The sequence below is a fragment of the Leucopleurus acutus genome, assembly GCF_964270905.1.
Source record: "Leucopleurus acutus genome assembly, chromosome: 6".
NCBI lineage: Eukaryota > Metazoa > Chordata > Mammalia > Artiodactyla > Delphinidae > Leucopleurus > Leucopleurus acutus.
Genome location: NC_139149.1, coordinates 95,016,598 through 95,035,652, shown reverse-complemented (window position 1 = coordinate 95,035,652; position 19,055 = coordinate 95,016,598). Strand labels below are relative to the sequence as shown.

The following is a 19,055-nucleotide window of genomic DNA, read 5'->3' as shown; positions in this document are numbered from 1 at the left end:
CTTTAAATTAGCCATTTTTATATGTATTTCTGATGACCCAGTTTATACATCTGAGTGGGTCATGACATTTTCAACTCCATTTTAGCAATGTGAGAATAGAAAGTCTACTTGTATTTCTATAGATTGGAAAAAATATATATAGTCAGAATATAGTCATTAACCAAATGTTTTCTCCTTAATTTGATGAACTGTCTTCATTTTAGAACTTCCCCCTCTCACCAACTATTTATACCTTGCTAGTATAAAAGACTTTGTCTTAAATCCTTAAAAGCCTTTGAGAAACATATGCTTGTTTCTATGAGTGTTTAGCGCATGGAATGTCTAATATAAAATTGATAGTGGAAAAAGATACATAACCACGCAATTCATTAAACTGACATGGAGTATCATATCTAATTCACTTCTTCTTCTTTCTCTTTCATACTCTACTAAAGTGCCAATTCCAGCGTCTTTTTTAATGGCTTGGTGCTATTTCTTTGGTATTGCTACTTTAGTAGGTAATCAGGTAATATTGTCATCGGATACTCCAGGCACTCTTCACTGGGAATACAGGGAGAAGAAAAGAAATAGGGGTAGTAAATCAATTCATGCATAAACACAAATTGATACAAACACTATAAATGTAGAATATACTTAATTTTGCATCTCTTTGGGGTAGAGTACTGTTATCTTTGTAACTAAGTTTTCAGCATCATATTTTGTCCATTGCAGCTTTGTAGAGCCATTCTCTTGCTCTAAGGCCCTCTCTACACATGGTTGGGATTTTTCATATTTGTAGGTGGTTGTTCCATGCAACACAGGCACACCCTCTGTCTTTGATTCACCAAAGCAAATTGATGCATGTATACTTGCATTTCAGTTGAATAAACACAGATCTAGAAATATGTTTATGAAAGTATATAAAATATTCAAATATAATTTATTCCATAATAGGTAGATAACTTCACCCAGTGAATAAAACGGTCCTTGAGTAGATTAGAAGATTTTAAAAAAAAACAGATTGAGAATGGAAATAAAGAATAGCATGGCTACGTGACTACATCTTAATTGTTCTCCTGGATCCAGAGTTGTTAATCCAGACTTTGGTGCCCACCCATGGGAGGATTAGTTATCACAGATACAATAGCCTACTTGATGTTTTTGAATTGGACTTACTCTTTAATGTCACTAATGTATTTAGTAAATTTGTGGGTTTCTCCTGAAATTTGCTTTTATTTACATCTGAAGAAAGTGATTTTTATATATATATATATATATATATATATATATATATATATATATATTTTAGACAAGGTCTAAACCAACCTGAAAAGGACCAATTGATTCAGTCTATTTATTAAAGAAAAAACAAATTATTATAAAAGAAATAACCAAGATGTGTTGTTTCAAGTTACATAGACATTATGGGTAGTCAACTGTACCTTTCAGTTAGTTACCAGATTTTACACATACCTCTGAAATTAATAGGCCAGGAAAATCAGTATTTCTTAAAGCTTCATCTGATTGAAATCAAAGTGCATTATTATCATAGTCTCTTTCCTCTTATCAAAAATGGGCACATGACTGATTACCTTCATCATGCTTCTTTCTTTACTTCCCATGGCCATGGGAACAGAATTAGCAAACGCCTTCACACTAAGACTTATTCACTCAGCAACACGGCAGTGTCTCTGGATATAACTAGACATTTCTCCTACCCCTTTAAAGATGATCATATAAATTCAGAAGTAATTCTTATTAAAAAATATTTGAGGATATCTGGAATATTTTATAAATGTAACCTAACAACTAAATTACCCTGTCATTAGTCTCATAAAACTCAATTAAGTAAATTAAAAATTATTTTTTAAAAATGATCCTTATTATAATTGTTTTAGATTAGCATTATTCTGAATGATGAATTCAGTAACCTAAATTAGGAATTTTTAAATATTTCAGCTCAAAGACTTTAGGAGGCTTAAAGAAAATCAAAGTTAGCATGCTACAGGAGTATTTTCCAAAGGCAAACATGATTTCAAATATTTTTGTTCACCACATTAATTTGTTTTTAAGTTATTGAGTACTAATTTGTTATTGCCTGGGAAACCCTACATAGATTTCAAAAGTAAAATCAAATGTTTTTAGTAAAATGTGTAATTTACATTTGCTATTAACTTTTTAGAGAGTAAGAAAATTTCATTAATAAAATCCTCCTGCCTTTTTATTACTAATTTCATGACACAGGTGGGGAGAAGAAAATTCTGATTTTAGTTTTAGACTGCTGTTCCATTGAAACAAGTAAAAGAATTAAGTTGTATATGTGTGTGTCTGTGTGCATAAGATTAAAAAAAATTTACCAAAATTAGGTTTATTTTTAAACTTTGATTATTTTATAAGATATCATATGAGAGGTTTTAGGTTGTGCCTCTTTTTTAAGCTGTATTTAGTATTGATTTGTCAGTTTTACCAAATGAATCAACCAAGTTAAATTAGATAAAACTTAAGGTAACTTTAACATTATGAATAATTCTTTTTCAACCATCAATATAGGACTTTTTGTAAACTTAGGTCCTAAGTTTCCTCTCCAAATTTCTTAAGAAAAAAACCTTAACCCTTGCTACACACACACACACAGATTACTCTTTTTTGGTATATATCTCATTTAGTTCCAAAATGAGCAAGAACTACAGAATTCAAGATACACCTGATCTGTCAGTTTTTCAATTTCCTTGGGCTTTATAATCTATATGATAGAATGTGCAGTGGTAGCTGCCAGAAGGTGACCAAAGTTTCTCTTATTTATGCCTCCTAGCTTTCTTTAATAAAAAGAATCACTGAGTTTGCATTATTTTAAAGGCCCCCCAATACAGTGTGGTTTCATTATTCACTATTATTATGAATGTTTCAGTTAAAGATATGAAGCATGACAATTCAGTGTAAAATTTTTTGAAAACTATTAAAATTACAGTCATTATCTAACCTCAAGTACAGAAATGGTCCAGTTCAACCAAAAGGGAATTGTTTTTTCATTTAATTTTTATCCTAATGTTGAGTTTTAATATATTTGTATTATTTATATATTAATTTATATTTTATGTCTATCTTTATAGATAGACATGTTTAAAGGGAGTATTTCATCATGGTTTAATGATGTTATCCGTATGATCCTACTTGCCAATTTTACTCCCTCATCAAACTACGTTTTTACCTTCAGTGACATTGTCAACAGCCAGTTGATGGCAACAGACAGCAGATAATTCTGGCTTAAACAATTTTAGGGCAATATGAGTAGTAGGAGAAAAGGTTCCTATCAAATAAATGATTTTCACAAGAAACAGAGAATATATGTACAGGAAATGTCTGGATGAATAATTTTCTTTTGATTTTCTCTGATTATATCAGGAAATTTTGCCACAGGTTTTATTGTTAGTAACTAGGAGAATCCAGAGACCTGGGCTATATTTTGAGATTTTGTGGTAATGAGCTTTGCAACCTAGTTCATTCATTGAACCTCTTTGGCTCCCTGATAACAAAATTATCAGCTAAATTGGAGAGTTAGACTAAAGGTCCCTTTCAGCTCAAAGTTTCTGTGATTTATTTTAAGAGATAACATGGTACAATAAAGAGAGCAAGATTTTGTAGTCAAATTGACCAAGAGTCATGATCAGCTCAATTACCTATTAGCTGTGACTATAATCAGAAACTTTGATACTTGAACTTCCATTCCTTCATTTGTAAATTGAAATTATTAATACCAAATTAGTAATGCCATCGTGAGGTTTGAAATATTGTATGTAAAGCAACCAATAAAGTCAGTAAAGTGATGGCACCTAGTTGTTCAACCAGTGGTCAATGCTATGATTGTTACTCTTTGCAGTCAGTGACAGGAATCCTGTAAAATTTACATGAAGAGCTGAAACGGCACTTGACCTAAAGTTTGGGACTTTGGTATTAGCAAAGCAAATTCTAGGAAGATAAAGGTTTGGAAGACTTAGGAGGGAGATGGACATTCTCAGCACAGAGAACTGGCTGTAGTTAACATTGTACAGCAAATTAGTCAATTGCACATAACCTACTTGATCGTCCCCACCTCTTTCCCCTTCTGCAGGTGAACGTCCCTTCCATTGTAACCAGTGTGGAGCTTCTTTTACTCAGAAGGGCAACCTTTTGAGACACATAAAGTTACACTCTGGAGAGAAGCCGTTCAAATGTCCTTTCTGTAGCTATGCCTGTAGAAGGAGGGACGCCCTCACAGGACACCTCAGGACCCACTCTGGTAAGTGCCACCAACTCTTTGAGTAGAAAGTAAAATATGAGAACTCAGGAGACTGCTATAGCATAACACAAAGTAACTTCTAACTTTGGTGCGTAGCTGGGAATGAGCTAGACAGTATTTTTATTTGTGTACACTGAATAACTGACAAATCTCGCAGGATGCATATGGCCCTTCTTTTTTAGGCTTACAGACTTGGCAGAAAGGAGTACTGTCAACTGAAGAGTTTCAAGCCATTGAAGAAAACAGCTGTTACATAAATTTTCTATGATTTTTAAATTTTACAATTATTAATGCAGTAATTATGGTTAATCCAAAATAACGGAAAATCTAGTAAAATATCATCGTTACGTGCTATTGTTACCATAGAGGAGAGGAAAGCTGTGATATTATTTTGACTGATATGGCACCTGGGCTGGGACCTCAGTGGGAAGTCAAATATCACTATTTTTAAACATGAAAATATTATGCTCATTAGAAAATTGGCGGTGAGAGTGTTTTATGTTTAATTTTAACCCTCCTTGTTTCTTTAACTCTCAAACTATAGTCATTGGATGCTCTCTGAAACTTTTCTCTGCTTCATAAATCATCATTTAGAAATCTAGAATAAGTTTGATTTTATTTTAAATGCCAGAATATAGTGCATACAAGCAAAAGAATGATTAGATACCGAATGAATTTCATTTGGCTTTAGCATGAATTGCCATAACTAAGAAGTTAAAGGTGGAACATTAATACAGAATACTCTTCAAGCCAGTTTTATATGCTCCTTCTGTTCATAATGACGTATTAAAATTTAATTTTAATATGAAGATATGATGGAAGTGATATCTTCATCTACATTGACAAATTATATTAGAGAGTGCTGTGGGTTGTGAGGTAATGCTCATACTATCTTTCTTTACATTTTTCCTGTTAATCCTTAAGGCTTTACACAGTTTTTTAACGTGAATGTGAAATAATGTAAAACTATTCTAGACATTAACTCTTAAATTTGGGGCTGTTACAGAAAAATGAAATTAAAGCAAATATTAAACTGTTTTAAGTATATATTTTATATTCATCCCTGACTTAAAGCAGTTCACTCATTTCCAACTATCACACATTATATTTTATTTAAAAATTATGCTGTGAAAATTATATCTTAAAGTGGTATTGTTTATTGAAAGATATTTTTAAGACCTGACAGTTATTTCCTTTAGGTAGCCATGCACTCTGGCTTATTAAAGTATTATTCAGTTGACCAAGGATTATATAAAACATAGCTTTTCATGAGGATGAAGTTGAGGCAGAAATATAACTTAAAACATCTATTTCCACTGGTCACAAAATTTACAAAACTGTGTTGTTTTTACTATCACGGTTTAGTGTATACATGTAATTTTGCCTGGTGATTGCTAGATTGCTCTTAGAAGGTTCACTGCCTGTTGACACCTCTGGAAGGCATTTGACAGTCATCTCAATTTGTTTCCTTGATTTCCTTTTTGTTCTTTCAAGAGATTTATCCCTGTGGGTAGTGTCTAAGAAGTCAAGCCACCTTGGTTTTTGTGTTAGACTAAGCTGGATGGCTACAATTGGTTTCGTTATGCAGATTAGGCATGGCCCATATAGGAGCTCTGGGTTGGTGGCTAGTGGAATGAGGGGAGGGAAAGATGTCACCCAAAGTAAGCCCCTTCCACTGGCTTTGCAAGGCCGGACCCTATAATTTACATGGTTCTATATAATTATAAAGTTTATGTGCATAAAGCAAAGCTGTTTCTATGAAACTGTAAATTTTGTAAATAAATACATTTCTACTTTGAGATTCAAAAAAAAAAGACATGGTCCCTTTAACTGCTATTATGCTGATTTTGTATTTTGGTATACTAAGTCATGACTTTTGCAGATATATAAACAGATATGCTCAAATTGGCTAATAAGGGGAGTTTAATGGAGGGATGAGAGGGGGAGAAGGGGTATCATCCACTTACTGCATCATCAAGGGGTGAAGTCAGTTCAGACCTACTTCCAACATTAACCATCACCAATGTTTTTCACAATATATATGGCTTTCTTCTTCCACTGCCAATTTCATCTTCCCCTTACTTTCACCCTCTTTTTAGCCCCTGGTCTGGACAGGGTTCTTTATGGGTGATCCTGAATTCCTACAACATTGAGTATTTGGTGGCCCTTCCTTCCTTGGATTACTGTAGTTTTTCAATAACCAGCATTATTGGAGAAGTTTTTGTTAGAGATGCCCCACTAAATCTCCTGAGTTTCAAACATAGTTGGCCTTGCCCATATCATATAGCAACAACCCCAGATCATTTTGGTAATCTGGAAAAATTACCAGCCAATAGCCCACTTCTCTTCCTGTTAATTCAGCAGCTTAAAATGCCCCAAATAGCCAGGGAGTAGTCTCAGCTTCCAATACAATGGTAACAGAACTCTGATCCCTGGTGGAAACATTCTTCCTTTGGGCACTGAGATCTCCAAAACAACCAATCCCAAGATTTCAGCACAGGAAGTGAAAATCCCTTAAATGAGTTATTTGAGGTATTTGTGTTGTGTCCACTACTACCTTAACCTCTTTGTTCTCAAACTTATGCATTCTGGCAATGGAGGAGATAGATGACTTTTGGCATTTATCACATCCTATAGAACACACCAAAACTTCTCCCAGCTAGCAACTATACATGAACCACTCCACTGGTAGGCCACTTCACCACTCTATTTGGCCAAATGATTCTGGATGACGTGGCATGAGGTCTGGCCAGCGAAATCTATAGGTTTGAGCCCATTTCTATATTTCCTTTGCTGTGAAAAGAATTTCCTGGTTAAAGTCAATATTTTAAGGAATACTATGATAATTGTTAAGGCATTCTGTTAAATCCAGGCATAGAGGCACATCCAAAAGTACTGAAGGAAGGGGAGGTAAATCTATATAGCAAATATCTATCAATTCCTATGAGAATAAATTTCTCCCTCCTTCAGGTTGAAAGAAGTTCATTGTAACCTGCCAGCCATTAATTAATTGACTGGTCGATCACCTTGGAGAATAATGCTGTATCAGTGTCTCAGCATTGGAAAGTGGTGAGCTCAGCAGTTGTGGTAGTTAAATCAGCCATAGAGAGGGGGAAATCTATGTTGTTGAAGCCATGCATAGTTTCCACCCTTGTTCCCATTGTCACTTTGTACATGGGCCACTTGAGCAAGCACCAGGGTAGCTAGATGAAGAATCTGTCATCCATAAAACAGATTGTGTTATTGGCTTGGGTCACCCATCACATAATCTTGTCCAGATTACTAAGAGGGTTCTCCACAATGGAAGCCCTCCAAAGGGAATTCACGTAGTAACCATGTTGTCACACTTTGTACAAATTCTGAGAGGCACATCTGCATAACGCTCCCAAACCTTCAATCTCCAATCTTCCAGTCTTGTTCTTCCAAGTCCTTGACCATATGGCCATGCCATGTATCATTACCTCAGCTATCTCTTCTTCCATGCAAACCGTACAATCTGAAATTCTGCTAGGGGGTTATCTTTCACTACTATATTCCAGGGGCAGCCCCCTTCATTGGGCCTATAACACAGTAGTTGCAGCTAATACTAAATACCATACAATCCATTTACAAGCTGGGTTCATGTGGTTTTATCTTACATTAATTGGTCATTGAGAACACCCCATGAGGCCAGATTGTGAGAGACTGTGAAGCAGTAGTAGCAGGTATCAGAAACACGTGAGCTACTTGCTCATGATGTATACTTGGGCTTCCCAAACCTGTGTGATCCAAGTTTCATTTAATAATGAAATGCTCTTGTGCACGTCTTATTGTATGATATGTTGAATCGGATTAACACGTAGTTCATTTTGTCTAGTTTGGGCCACGTAGTCTTTTGGAGTCGCATGGCCTAATACTCAGTCTTAACAAGAGTCCAATAACAAATTAAGAGCTGCTTTTCAAATGGCAAATCATTACTGAGAAGATCACATATCTTTACTCCACTAGGGATTTGCATTCTGATGCTTCAGTGGCAGATGTCATACACCATCTTTGCTTACCACAGATATTTCCAAAAATCATTACATTTCTGGATCTTAGAACCAAAAGTCTAAATAGCAGCTTTCATTACAGCAGAGGTACACTGCAGATTCATTTCTTGCCCCAGTCCCCTCTCAATGTTGGCAGCCTTGTTGATTATCTAGTACATGCATCAGAGCAGAACACCCAAACGTGGTATATCTTGCTTCTAAAATTCAAAGAGGACACCACATTTTCTGTCTCCTTCTTCATAATGAAAGGTACAAGGTGCAACAACTTATCATTTACTACAGAGGCTCTTATTTCAACATGCCTACATCGCTAGGCCCCTAAAATTTCACCAATGCTGCAAATCTCAACTTTTCATAGAGATTATCTCCTATGCCCTAATATATGTCTTACTGAGGCATCTTACGTGTTTACTACTTCCTGACCCACCACCAAATCCAATTAGTATGATACTATGAATGTAATGTTCCAGCTTGATGTTATGTGAGATGTCAAGATGAACAAGATTTCTTTTGACTATATTATGACAAAGATTTCTTTTGACTATATTATGACAAGATTTCTTTTGACTATATTACGACAAAGAGAGAAGAGTTGACCTAACCTTAAGGTAAGATAGTGAAAGTATGTTGACCCTGCATTGTGAAGACAAACTGCCTCTGATTATCTTCGTTGATAAGGAATTACTTTTAAAAGAAATTAAGTCAGTAGCTCCATACATGGTATCAGGTACTATGTTAATATGCTCCAGCAGAGATACTACTACTAGAACTGCTTCTGTAGTTGGCATTATGTGATTAAACTGTCTTTCATCCATAGAACCATCTAGGTCTTGCATTAGCCTAACAAACAGCTTAAACGGGTATGTAGTAGGAGTGACCACCCTAGCCTCCTTCAGTTTTAGTTTATTATCTTGGAAGAAATGATAGTTCTAGGGCTGCAATCTCCTATATGGTAGCCACTAGTCACATGTGGCTGTTAAGTACCTTCATATGGTTAATGCCACATGTTGAAATTATATTTATTAAATATATTATGAAAATTAAGTCCACCTGTTTAAAATGTGGCTATTAGAAAAGTTTAAATTATATATGTGATTCATATTTTCATTGGACAGCACTGTTCTTGGCTTTTTATAATAGACCTCCTGCCATGGGTCAGGAAACCAGTGTAAAGGTTCTTCCCATTACTAAATGCATTTATTCCTATGATACTGTAAGATGGACTTGGGTGAAATCTCCATATATATCTTGACCTCCATAAGCTCCCAGTTTGACTGGTGGGCCACAGTGGTATTTTGGGTTCCAGGGATTAATGCCAATTCAGAGCTAATCTAATACAATTGTCTAATAACCTGCAGAAGGATTTGGTATTTTCCTTCTCCCAATTCACAGTCACCCTCATAAATGGCCACAGGTGATTCTGGAATGGCTTAGAGGAAAATTCATAGCATACAGCGGTGGCCAGGTTTCAGGGCCCTTCTGAAAGGGACTCTGGCTCCACCTAAAATTATGTGACTCTGGATATGTGAATAGACTTAGGTCTGGGCAGTGGATAAGAGATCATGAACCCCACTACGGCGACTAAAGTTGGGTTTTTGCCCACAAGACCTAGACTTTTTCTTAGTTAGCAGCTTGGCAGTCTAACCATCGTTTTCATTCTTGGAGGATCTGTAATCCATTAGCCATTTCCATAGAACCCTGTGGCGCAAAACACATTGTTATCCCGTCCCCGTGGCTTATTAAGATAACTGCACTTCCTGAAATTAATTTCTACCACAAAGCCTCTGCCATCTCAGAAGATCACATTGGATACATTTAAATTAGGGAGCCCAGATCGGTTGGTAACATCTATCATTGTTCTCTCCAGCCTAGAGAAGACAGTTACCAGGAAGCTTTCCAAGCACGCTGGTTCTTTCCTCACCAATGTAATTCTTTGGTGAGGCCCTTCCAAGGGTATGGTTAGGGGAGGACTGAATGGGGTCATTCATAATAGATCCTTTCCAATATTCTTTTTCTGTTGTTGTTTGTTTGTTTTTGTTGTTGTTTTTTTTTGCAGTACGCGGGCCTCTCACTGCTGTGGCCTCTCCCGTTGCGGAGCACAGGCTCCGGACACACAGGCTCAGTGGCCATGGCTCATGGGCCCAGCCGCTTCGCGGCATGTGGGATCTTCCCAGACCAGGGCATGAACCCATGTCCCCTGCATCGGCAGGCAGACTCTCAACCACTGCGCCACCAGGGAAGCCCTTTTCCAATATTCTTACTTGAGCTTTTGGACTTCTACTTTGGTGTGCCAAGAAAATTCTGCCCTTTCAACTTTTCACTGTGTAAGCCATCATTGAATCAAGGGTTCAATAAACCAGTCACTCCCACCTGCTCAAGGCAATATATTAAATCCCAAATTCCAGATGAATGCACCTATATTGATAAATTTGGCCTGAGCTAGCATTTTAATTCATCTTCTTGGTATAAAACCCTTAGAATCAATCCATTTCCTTACATGCTATCTGGACTCCTTACTGATACAAATTGGTAAAGTTTTGCAATTCTTTCAGTGTACAGGCTGTCACCTCCTAAATATCCCTCGATTTTGGCTATATTAATATCTAACTTGGTATGAGCCTGGAGGGCCATGAGTGGTAACAGAAATGAGTCCTGAAAAGAATCGCCCTTCTCTGATTGGGTTCCCACCTCAGCTGAAGCAGTTGGAAGTCCTCTTACTATATGGAAAGGCTGATTTACGGGACTGTTGGTTTCCTTAAATGGAATGGTGGGGAGTGAAGACAAATGTGTCTTCTGGCAAGGATGGTTCGGGAGGGTTTAGGGGTTCAACATTCTGAACCTCAGTATTTGATTAGATCGTAACAACCCTTGTTTCACTCTTTCCCTATCATTACCCTGTTACCAAGACCAAATGGTATTGGCTTTGCCCATTTTATTTAATATGGCAATTTCATAACCCTTCAAATCAGATTCTGGAGTTGGTCTTCAGCCTTATTTGCCCTGAGCCGTAAGTAAATAAGGACTCTCTTAAAGCTAACAGAGAACTTTGATATTTCACCGCTGTTCTGACTTGAGCATTCAGGACCTTCGATTTGTCCTTTCTCCTTTGTATAATCCTTCAGACCATCAGAAGTAGCCATGTAACACTACAGTCTTCACATTAGACACCACCATTGTTCCTTCAGCAAGTAAAGACCACAACTCCTAAAGCTTTGCCTTGCATCTGCACTTCATACTACCATCAGTGACAATTTGAATAATCATGTTGCTAGCACATGTCTAGAATTACCAGGATTTCACTAACTTCCTGATAAGGAGGCCATGCTATTCTATTCAAACATGAGAAATTCAATGCCAGAATGCCATTTTGTCTGATGCCTTGGGCCACTCGTGCTACCAATAACTATTGATCAGAGTCCTGATAGGAAAGCAGTAAGACACTCAAATGGGGAAGATGTGGAGACATTCATGAAAGCACTAATATTTACAAGAGAAGGGGTAGGCATAAAGAAAACCAACAGGGGATGGTTGCAATCCCATGTCTGAAGAGGTCACTGGAATTAGGAGATGTAGGAGATAGTCTTGAAACTGACCTTCAGTAGAGGAATGTACCCCTGCTAACCTGTGACTGAGGAATAAACACCTTGGCCTCACTCTTTCCACCCCTCCTGTCTTGCTGATGCCTTACATTAAATGAGCATAACCAGAAGCCAGAGGAAAAAGGAGCCTATTGATGAAGCCAATAGAAATTAGCTTTCTGCAGGAGTAGAGCAGAGTGAAAATGGCTGTAGAGGTGAAAGAAAATATGCCACAGATTGATTAAATTTAAGAACTAGTGCTTAAACTTACTAGTATAGGGTATTAAGTGTAATGTAATGATTTTTAATTCTAATTTCTGTTTTTTTATAAATACTATTATTAATATGAAGTATCTTGCTTCCTTCTCTTCCATCCCAACCCCTACTTTGGGTAATGAGTGCTCATTGTTTTATTTTATCTAGTTAGCTATTGTGTTCTACAGTATTAATACTGCATCTTTGCTTCCTGTGTTTTAGATTTGAAAATTTTCCATGTAGTAGGTTGGTAACAATGAGCCCAGTATTGATGTGCACTTACATATTTCTGTGAGATTTTATATCTATCAATCAGTTTAAGAAAAATATCTGGAATACAGTATACATTCAATAAATGCTAGCTCGCTCTTTCTTTCCTTCTTTCTTTCTTTCTTCCTTCCTTCCTTTCTTTCTTCCTTCCCTCCCTTGTAAGATCCCATATAAGCTGAAAGTTTCTATTTGGAACTCTCTTGCATACTCTAGAGGACACTGGGTAGTGTCTTGATTTTGGTTGCATAGCCCCAATAGTTAGGTTATTGACAGGTAATGTCTGGCATTTCTTGAACTCTCCATAGGCATGAGGCACTGTGCTAAGCACTTCCTATGGATTATTCATTTAATTAACACTCCTTTACCTGACATGAGCAAAATCAGGTAGTTTATCAATTAAAAACAGTACGTCTAGCAATATGGGAAATTCTTTTCATAAAAAGGTCCTTAACATTTAAAAATATAAACATTGGGGTGGCCAAAAGTTTGTTCGGGTTTTTCCGTCAGATGTATGTTATTGGCCAACCCAATATAAAATATGCATTTAATCTTTTTTTTAAAATATATATATATAAGGCCAGGCCCTTTCCTTTCAGTGAGGAATTTAGTTATGGAATTTCAAGTAATTTTCCTGGCCTAAACCACACTCATATCACATCATCTCTAATTCCATTTTCAGTTTCTTTAAGAACTTAAAGACCTTGTGAAGCAATCAGACTTCTATTAAAGTTTTTAAAGATTTTTCTTGGGCTTTCCTGGTGGCTCAGTGGTTGAGAGTACGCCTGCCGATGCAGGGGACACGGGTTCGTGCCCCGGTCCGGGAAGGTCCCACATGCTGCGGAGCGGCTGGGCCCATGAGCCATGGACGCTGAGCCTGTGCGTCCGGAGCCTGTGCTCCACAATGGGAGAGGCCACAACAGTGAGAGGCCCGTGTACCGCAAAAAAAAAAAAAAAAAAAGATTTTTCTCACTAATTTTTAAGATTACCTTTGCCTACCTCCAATTCATTAGTAGTTTTTTTAAACTCACCTTTATTGAATTTTTCCAGAGGGGTAAAATTAGTTTTTATAGAAAGAACTTTCTTTCTGTACTTATTTTATTGGAATATGTATATTTGAATAATTTACTTAATTATGATAACAGGTACAGCTGGCATAAATAGGTTTGGCTAGAATAATAACTGACTGAACGTGAGTATCCAGTTCAACTGCTAGAAGTGTTTATGTCGGCATACCAAAGAAGGGCCTGGGAGCACCAGAATTTCAGTATGCTTTTCAAAGGGAATGGAGAGACAGAAAGCCTCTCGCTAATATTATTCCTAGTTTACAGGTGAGGAGACTGAGGCACAGAGAGGTCACACGGGTGGAGCCTGAATTCAAACCAAGACAGTCAAACTCCTAAATCTGTACTACATGCTACGGAATAAATGATACAGCCCCATATGTTTATTGCATCCTCTGTCTTGCTGAACTCTTTTAACTCAATGATAAAGCAAAAAAGAGTACTGTCTGGAAGTCAAGAGGTCAAGACAAATGGGTTTTCGAATGGGCTCATTGCAAATTAGCTGTGTGACTTTGTCAGATCACTTAATTTAATCTTTTAATCTTATGCTGTTCACATTATGTGATGCTAATAACAATCTGTTATCTTTTCTCCTGGGATTTTGCTGCCCATCAGTCACTAAGATCAAACCTTAAAGAGTAAAAGGGTAGTCCCCACTCCCCAGTTTTTTTTTTTTTAGTTTTCTATTGTTTGTTTTAACTTTCAAAACAGACTTGCATAAAATGGAATAGGTCTTAAGATTTTCAGATGACCTTCATGGCACCAACATTACTTCTCTGCTACCATCTGCTAACGTAAATCTCAGAACCTTGATATAGACAGTTTCTGATTTTGCACTTCTAGTTCCAGATATAGTTTGTTCATTTAAAATGCATTCCCTTTTAAAGAATATTTTTGAAAAAGCTCTGTGTTGCTGAATGCCAGCAGAAGTGTGAAACAATGTTGACTTTTCCCTCCCCCACCTTTGCCACTTAGTACTTGAATGATATTTTTCACACTGGGATGGAAGATGCAGTCACACATTTGATTGCATGTTTTAAATTTTGATTACAGTCCTTGATAACATTTTTTTAATTTTGAAAGGATGCCCAATTTTATAAATAATTAATAAATCAGGGCTCCTTAAAGAGCAAAAATATTTTGGTAGTGTTTGCCAGTATTTGCTATGGAAAAGTTTGTTTTCTAACAATAATTTTATTTTTTTTTATTTATTTATTTTTTGTGGTACGCGGGCCTCTCACTGTTGTGGCCTCTCCCATTGCGGAGCACAGGCTCTGGACGCGCAGGCTCAGCGGCCATGGCTCATGGGCTCAGCCGCTCCACGGCATGTGGGATCTTCCCGGACCAGGGCACAAACCCATATCCCCTGCATCGGCAGGCGGACTCTCAACCACTGCGCCACCAGGGAAGCCCTCTAACAATAATTTTAAACAGTATAATATTATTTCTGGAAATAGATTAATATGATCATCTTTTTTCAATAGCAGATAATTCCTGTCAACAACTCTTAGATTTTATTCCCAACTTCTTAAGATAATAACAGGAGAAATCAGAACCTTTCTTACTTTTGTTATGGCAGTGCTATATCCTATTTGTGAAATATTGTCCATTTAGGAAAAAAAAAGTGAAATAATACAATCTAAGTTTTGTTTGTACAACAGTCATCAGTGTTTTTTTTAAAACTATTTTCATGTATTATGGGTTAGAGCTATTCTGCTGATATTGATGCTGGATATTTCATTAGAATTGCTTTATTTTATTGCAGTATGTTGGCTAAATTTAAGACATCTAGCAATTGCAACCCTCTTTCTACTTTTGCCTCTTTGGAACACTCAAAAAGAAAGAATGACTGAGGAAGGAAAAAAAAAACCCAGATCCTTTTACATGTGAAATTTAAATGACGAGAAGGAAAGGAGAGAGAAATAAAGAATTGTATCATCAACAATATATCAGCTGGAGACCACAGTCAAATTTCTAGTCCATTGAGAAAGTAAACTACACTTTATAAACATATCCCAACCTTATATTAATATATAAGGTTGTAAGAAAATAAAAGATACTGGTTTATATTTTAAACTCTATCCATTAATCTGAGATTTACCACACAAATCATCTAATTTCCTTTGTGTAAATTTATAACATAACATAGTATTTATGTCAGTTTTTTGTGCTGAATCAGTGCTCCTGCTATAAAAAATGTTTTATTAGTTTTGTCAGATTTTTAGTTTAGCAAGTGATTATAGTCCTTTCATTCTTAGAAATTTGATTAGTGTGCTTCATACGTTAGGTATTACTCCTTTTAATTGTCTTTATTATAGCCAGTACACTGGGGAAATAGTGTTACAATTAAGCCCTGGACCCCTATTAATCAAAACAATACTTAGCATACTTGTTATTTTTTAAATCTAGGAGGAACTAGAATTACATATTTTTTCCTAATTAGCACTTCAGGTATATTTCTCACATACTCTAATGCAGTGCCCAAATATTTAAAACACAATAGAAGAGTATGTATTTTTAATGTATGGAAACTTATGTAATATATATGCATTATACATTCCTTTGTATAAATTGTAAAGAGAAAAACGTAAGTAAGAATGCTTCTTGTGCAGTCTCAAATGTTTTTATGCCATATGTAAAATTCAGTTTTGGCCATGGAATTGTACTGGACTTACATTCTTACAAAAAAATATTCTTTGCTTAAAAATGGAATCTTTTCACTTGAAAATGAACAATCCTATGTCCCAAGGAAACTTATCCACTATCTCTTGTATTCCTTAACACTACTGTATTTTTACATTACTTATTATAACATTAAGGTACTGTTCAGAGATATATAAATAAAATATCCTTGAATAAGCAGATAAGTGTAGGAATTTTTTCTGATTTTTTTTTTTTTTGTTCATCTCATTTTAAGAAAATAAGAATTACTTTGTGTTTTCAGTAAGACCTGTTATAAAAGTCAGAGGAAAACCTTATTAGCTTTCAGTTAAATCAGTATTTATTATATAATTATTTGGATATATCACCTAAAAATAAACACTTTTTAAAATTAGTTTATGTGATATATCTATAGCATATAACCCTAGAATATATCTATTTGAGAAAGCTTCCAGTGTCATAGTCTTTTGACTTAGGATCAATAAGCCTACATTATTCTGAGCAAATGTCTAGTTTATTTCCAAACACCTCAGTTATGTTAATTTTTACAACATGATTTTGTAATCTATTCAATGTTTGACAAATTTCACTTAAGAAGTTTTTTCTTTATGTCTGGTTGTCAAGTTAAAGCTATTTTGTCCTATAAAAAGCAACTGGACCAGATGTACCATATAATATCCATCTGTTAAAACAACATCCGCCTCATTGTACATTTTTAGCTCTTTTATATAAGGACTGTCTTTTTGTTTTTTTAAGACTCTATAATTCCATGTACTATATTTTATCCATAAAAATAGCTCAGAAATATGGAATACTTGTATTAGTTTTCCTAATACTAATTTTTTAAAAAAATGTATCAGTTCAATAGTGTACTGCTGCAAACTCAAAAGTTTGCCTTTTATTTTTAACTCTATTTTATATTTTGTTCAGTTATTCCTTTAACTATCATGAGATATACCTATAGAATATTATGACTCACCCTGCCTTTGAATATATTTGGATGTTCACATTTAGTGGACTATTAAACCAGCTAACAGGCATTTTCAAGGTATAAACTACATGCTCTTAGAGAAGCTGGTAAGAAAAGATAGTTTTTTCCTCCTCTTCAAATTTCTTGAAAATAAAGTTGAAAAGTAGCATCTGACTTGGTTTGAGATAATGCTAACCTTTAACCATACTGTTAAAGAAACAAGTTCATGTCAAATGCTCTAGTTTTAAGTCTTCTCATATGGGACAGTCCGTTACTTTGCCATGAGGATGATTTACTGTCATTTACAGATTTACTGTCATTTCTTACTAAGGGACTCACTACTACTGTCGCATCATTTCCTTAAATTATTGACTGTTCAGGAATTCCATAAACTAAAAGGTACTTCAAAGCACATGTGGCCTTTGTAATCACTAACTTTCTTGTCTAATACACCCTTTTCATCTTGTTTCATTTAAGTTATCTTCCTGTTCTTGTCTCTCCTTCTGCCTTCTACTCTTTGTTTTTCTCATAGGCTGTTTTCCCCCTAATCCTTCAATGTTTGCTTCAATATTACTTTGCTTTATTTTTCTGAGGTAAACAAAAAGTACATAAATAAGTACCTTAAGTTTCTATTACATATGAAATCTTTTTATAACATGGATTTGCTATAGGTTATAGACCTTTGGATATTAATAGTACTGATTATTTTGTGAAATAAGAGTTTAAAATGTCTGAAAATTAGGTACGTGGCTAAAAGATTTTCATTATCAGTTATTTCCATATTGACATTATTTTAAAACCAGATCACCATGACTTTTCTAACAGATTTGCTAAAGAGATCCATTCAAACAATACTAAGCCATAGACCAGTATAATGATAGACATATTGGATTAAATGATGCTGGTTATAGAAATTGAATTTAGTGTAGCTCATTCATAGCAGTGATGGTGCATTTAATGTAGTATAATTTGCCCTGCAGACTTCCCTTGAGAAGGAACTGTTTTCACCTGATTGTAGACCTGGCACCTGGCCCACTCTCTGGGTGATCTCCCAAGTGTGAACTTTGCCCACCCTTCACCCCTCCTTTCCTTCCTGGAGGTGGTAGATAGAGGAGGATTACATTGATAATTACACAAGCAGTGTCAGTTGCACATGTGATTTGCATAACTGTGCTGTGCTGATTTCACCTATCAAGTCCTGACACTTATGCCCGTGGTGCCTCTCTGTATGCTTTGCAATAAACACTGAAGAGAGGGGATGGGATTAGTGTCTTCATTCCTGACTCAGACACACACAACACACATGCAAGGCCCTGCCCATTGAAAGCTGACCAGGAGGGAAAGCCACTTTCAGTCAGGCCAGCTGCTGTGACCATCCATGTGATTTCTATCCAGTAGAACACAAATAATCATTATATACTCTACCTTATATGGGCCTTATAAAAGAAATTAAGTTTTTAATAGCATATACGGTCTCATCTGTTTCAAATAGTGGTATTCATGCTTCTTTAAATTTTTGACACTTATTTCTAGAAGGCGTAATGGAAAAGCAGGCTTTCTTCTCTAACACATACTCATCTGATGTGGCTCTCCACATTGGCTCAAAGACCAAATCAGATTAGTTTACTTCTGGAACCTTTCCTCCTTACCTTTTTCTATTCTCAGGAGTTCTAAAGAAATAAGCAGGAACCATGGACGTATTTCTTATTCTTCTCAGTTTTCTGTAGACAAGTTGAGTAGTACAGTTTTGCATCCTACTTGGATGTTACTGTGGACAGCCTGAGCTTGTGGCTGTTTCACATTTTCCTTTCCACGGTGCTGAGTCTGCAGGCCTGGCATGTTTGGAACTCCATGGCAGAAACAGGAGGGCAGCATGCCAACTTCTTTACTTACCCAGTGTCCAAAAATGAACATCACACTGTTTTCTGTTTTGTTTTGTTGAGGGTTTTTTTTTTTGTAAGCTAACCTCCACCC

The 19,055-nt window shown here is 36.0% G+C and overlaps 1 protein-coding gene across 1 annotated transcript in view; it reads left to right on the top strand.

The window, feature by feature from the left end:
* IKZF2 (IKAROS family zinc finger 2) overlaps nt 1-19,055 on the top strand; it is a 170,572-nt gene that overhangs the window by 106,311 nt on the left and 45,206 nt on the right. Inside the window, exon 5 of the mRNA XM_082840606.1 lies at nt 4,088-4,255. Coding sequence (XP_082696732.1) covers nt 4,088-4,255 — 168 coding nt within the window. The remainder of the gene's footprint in view (nt 1-4,087; nt 4,256-19,055) is intronic.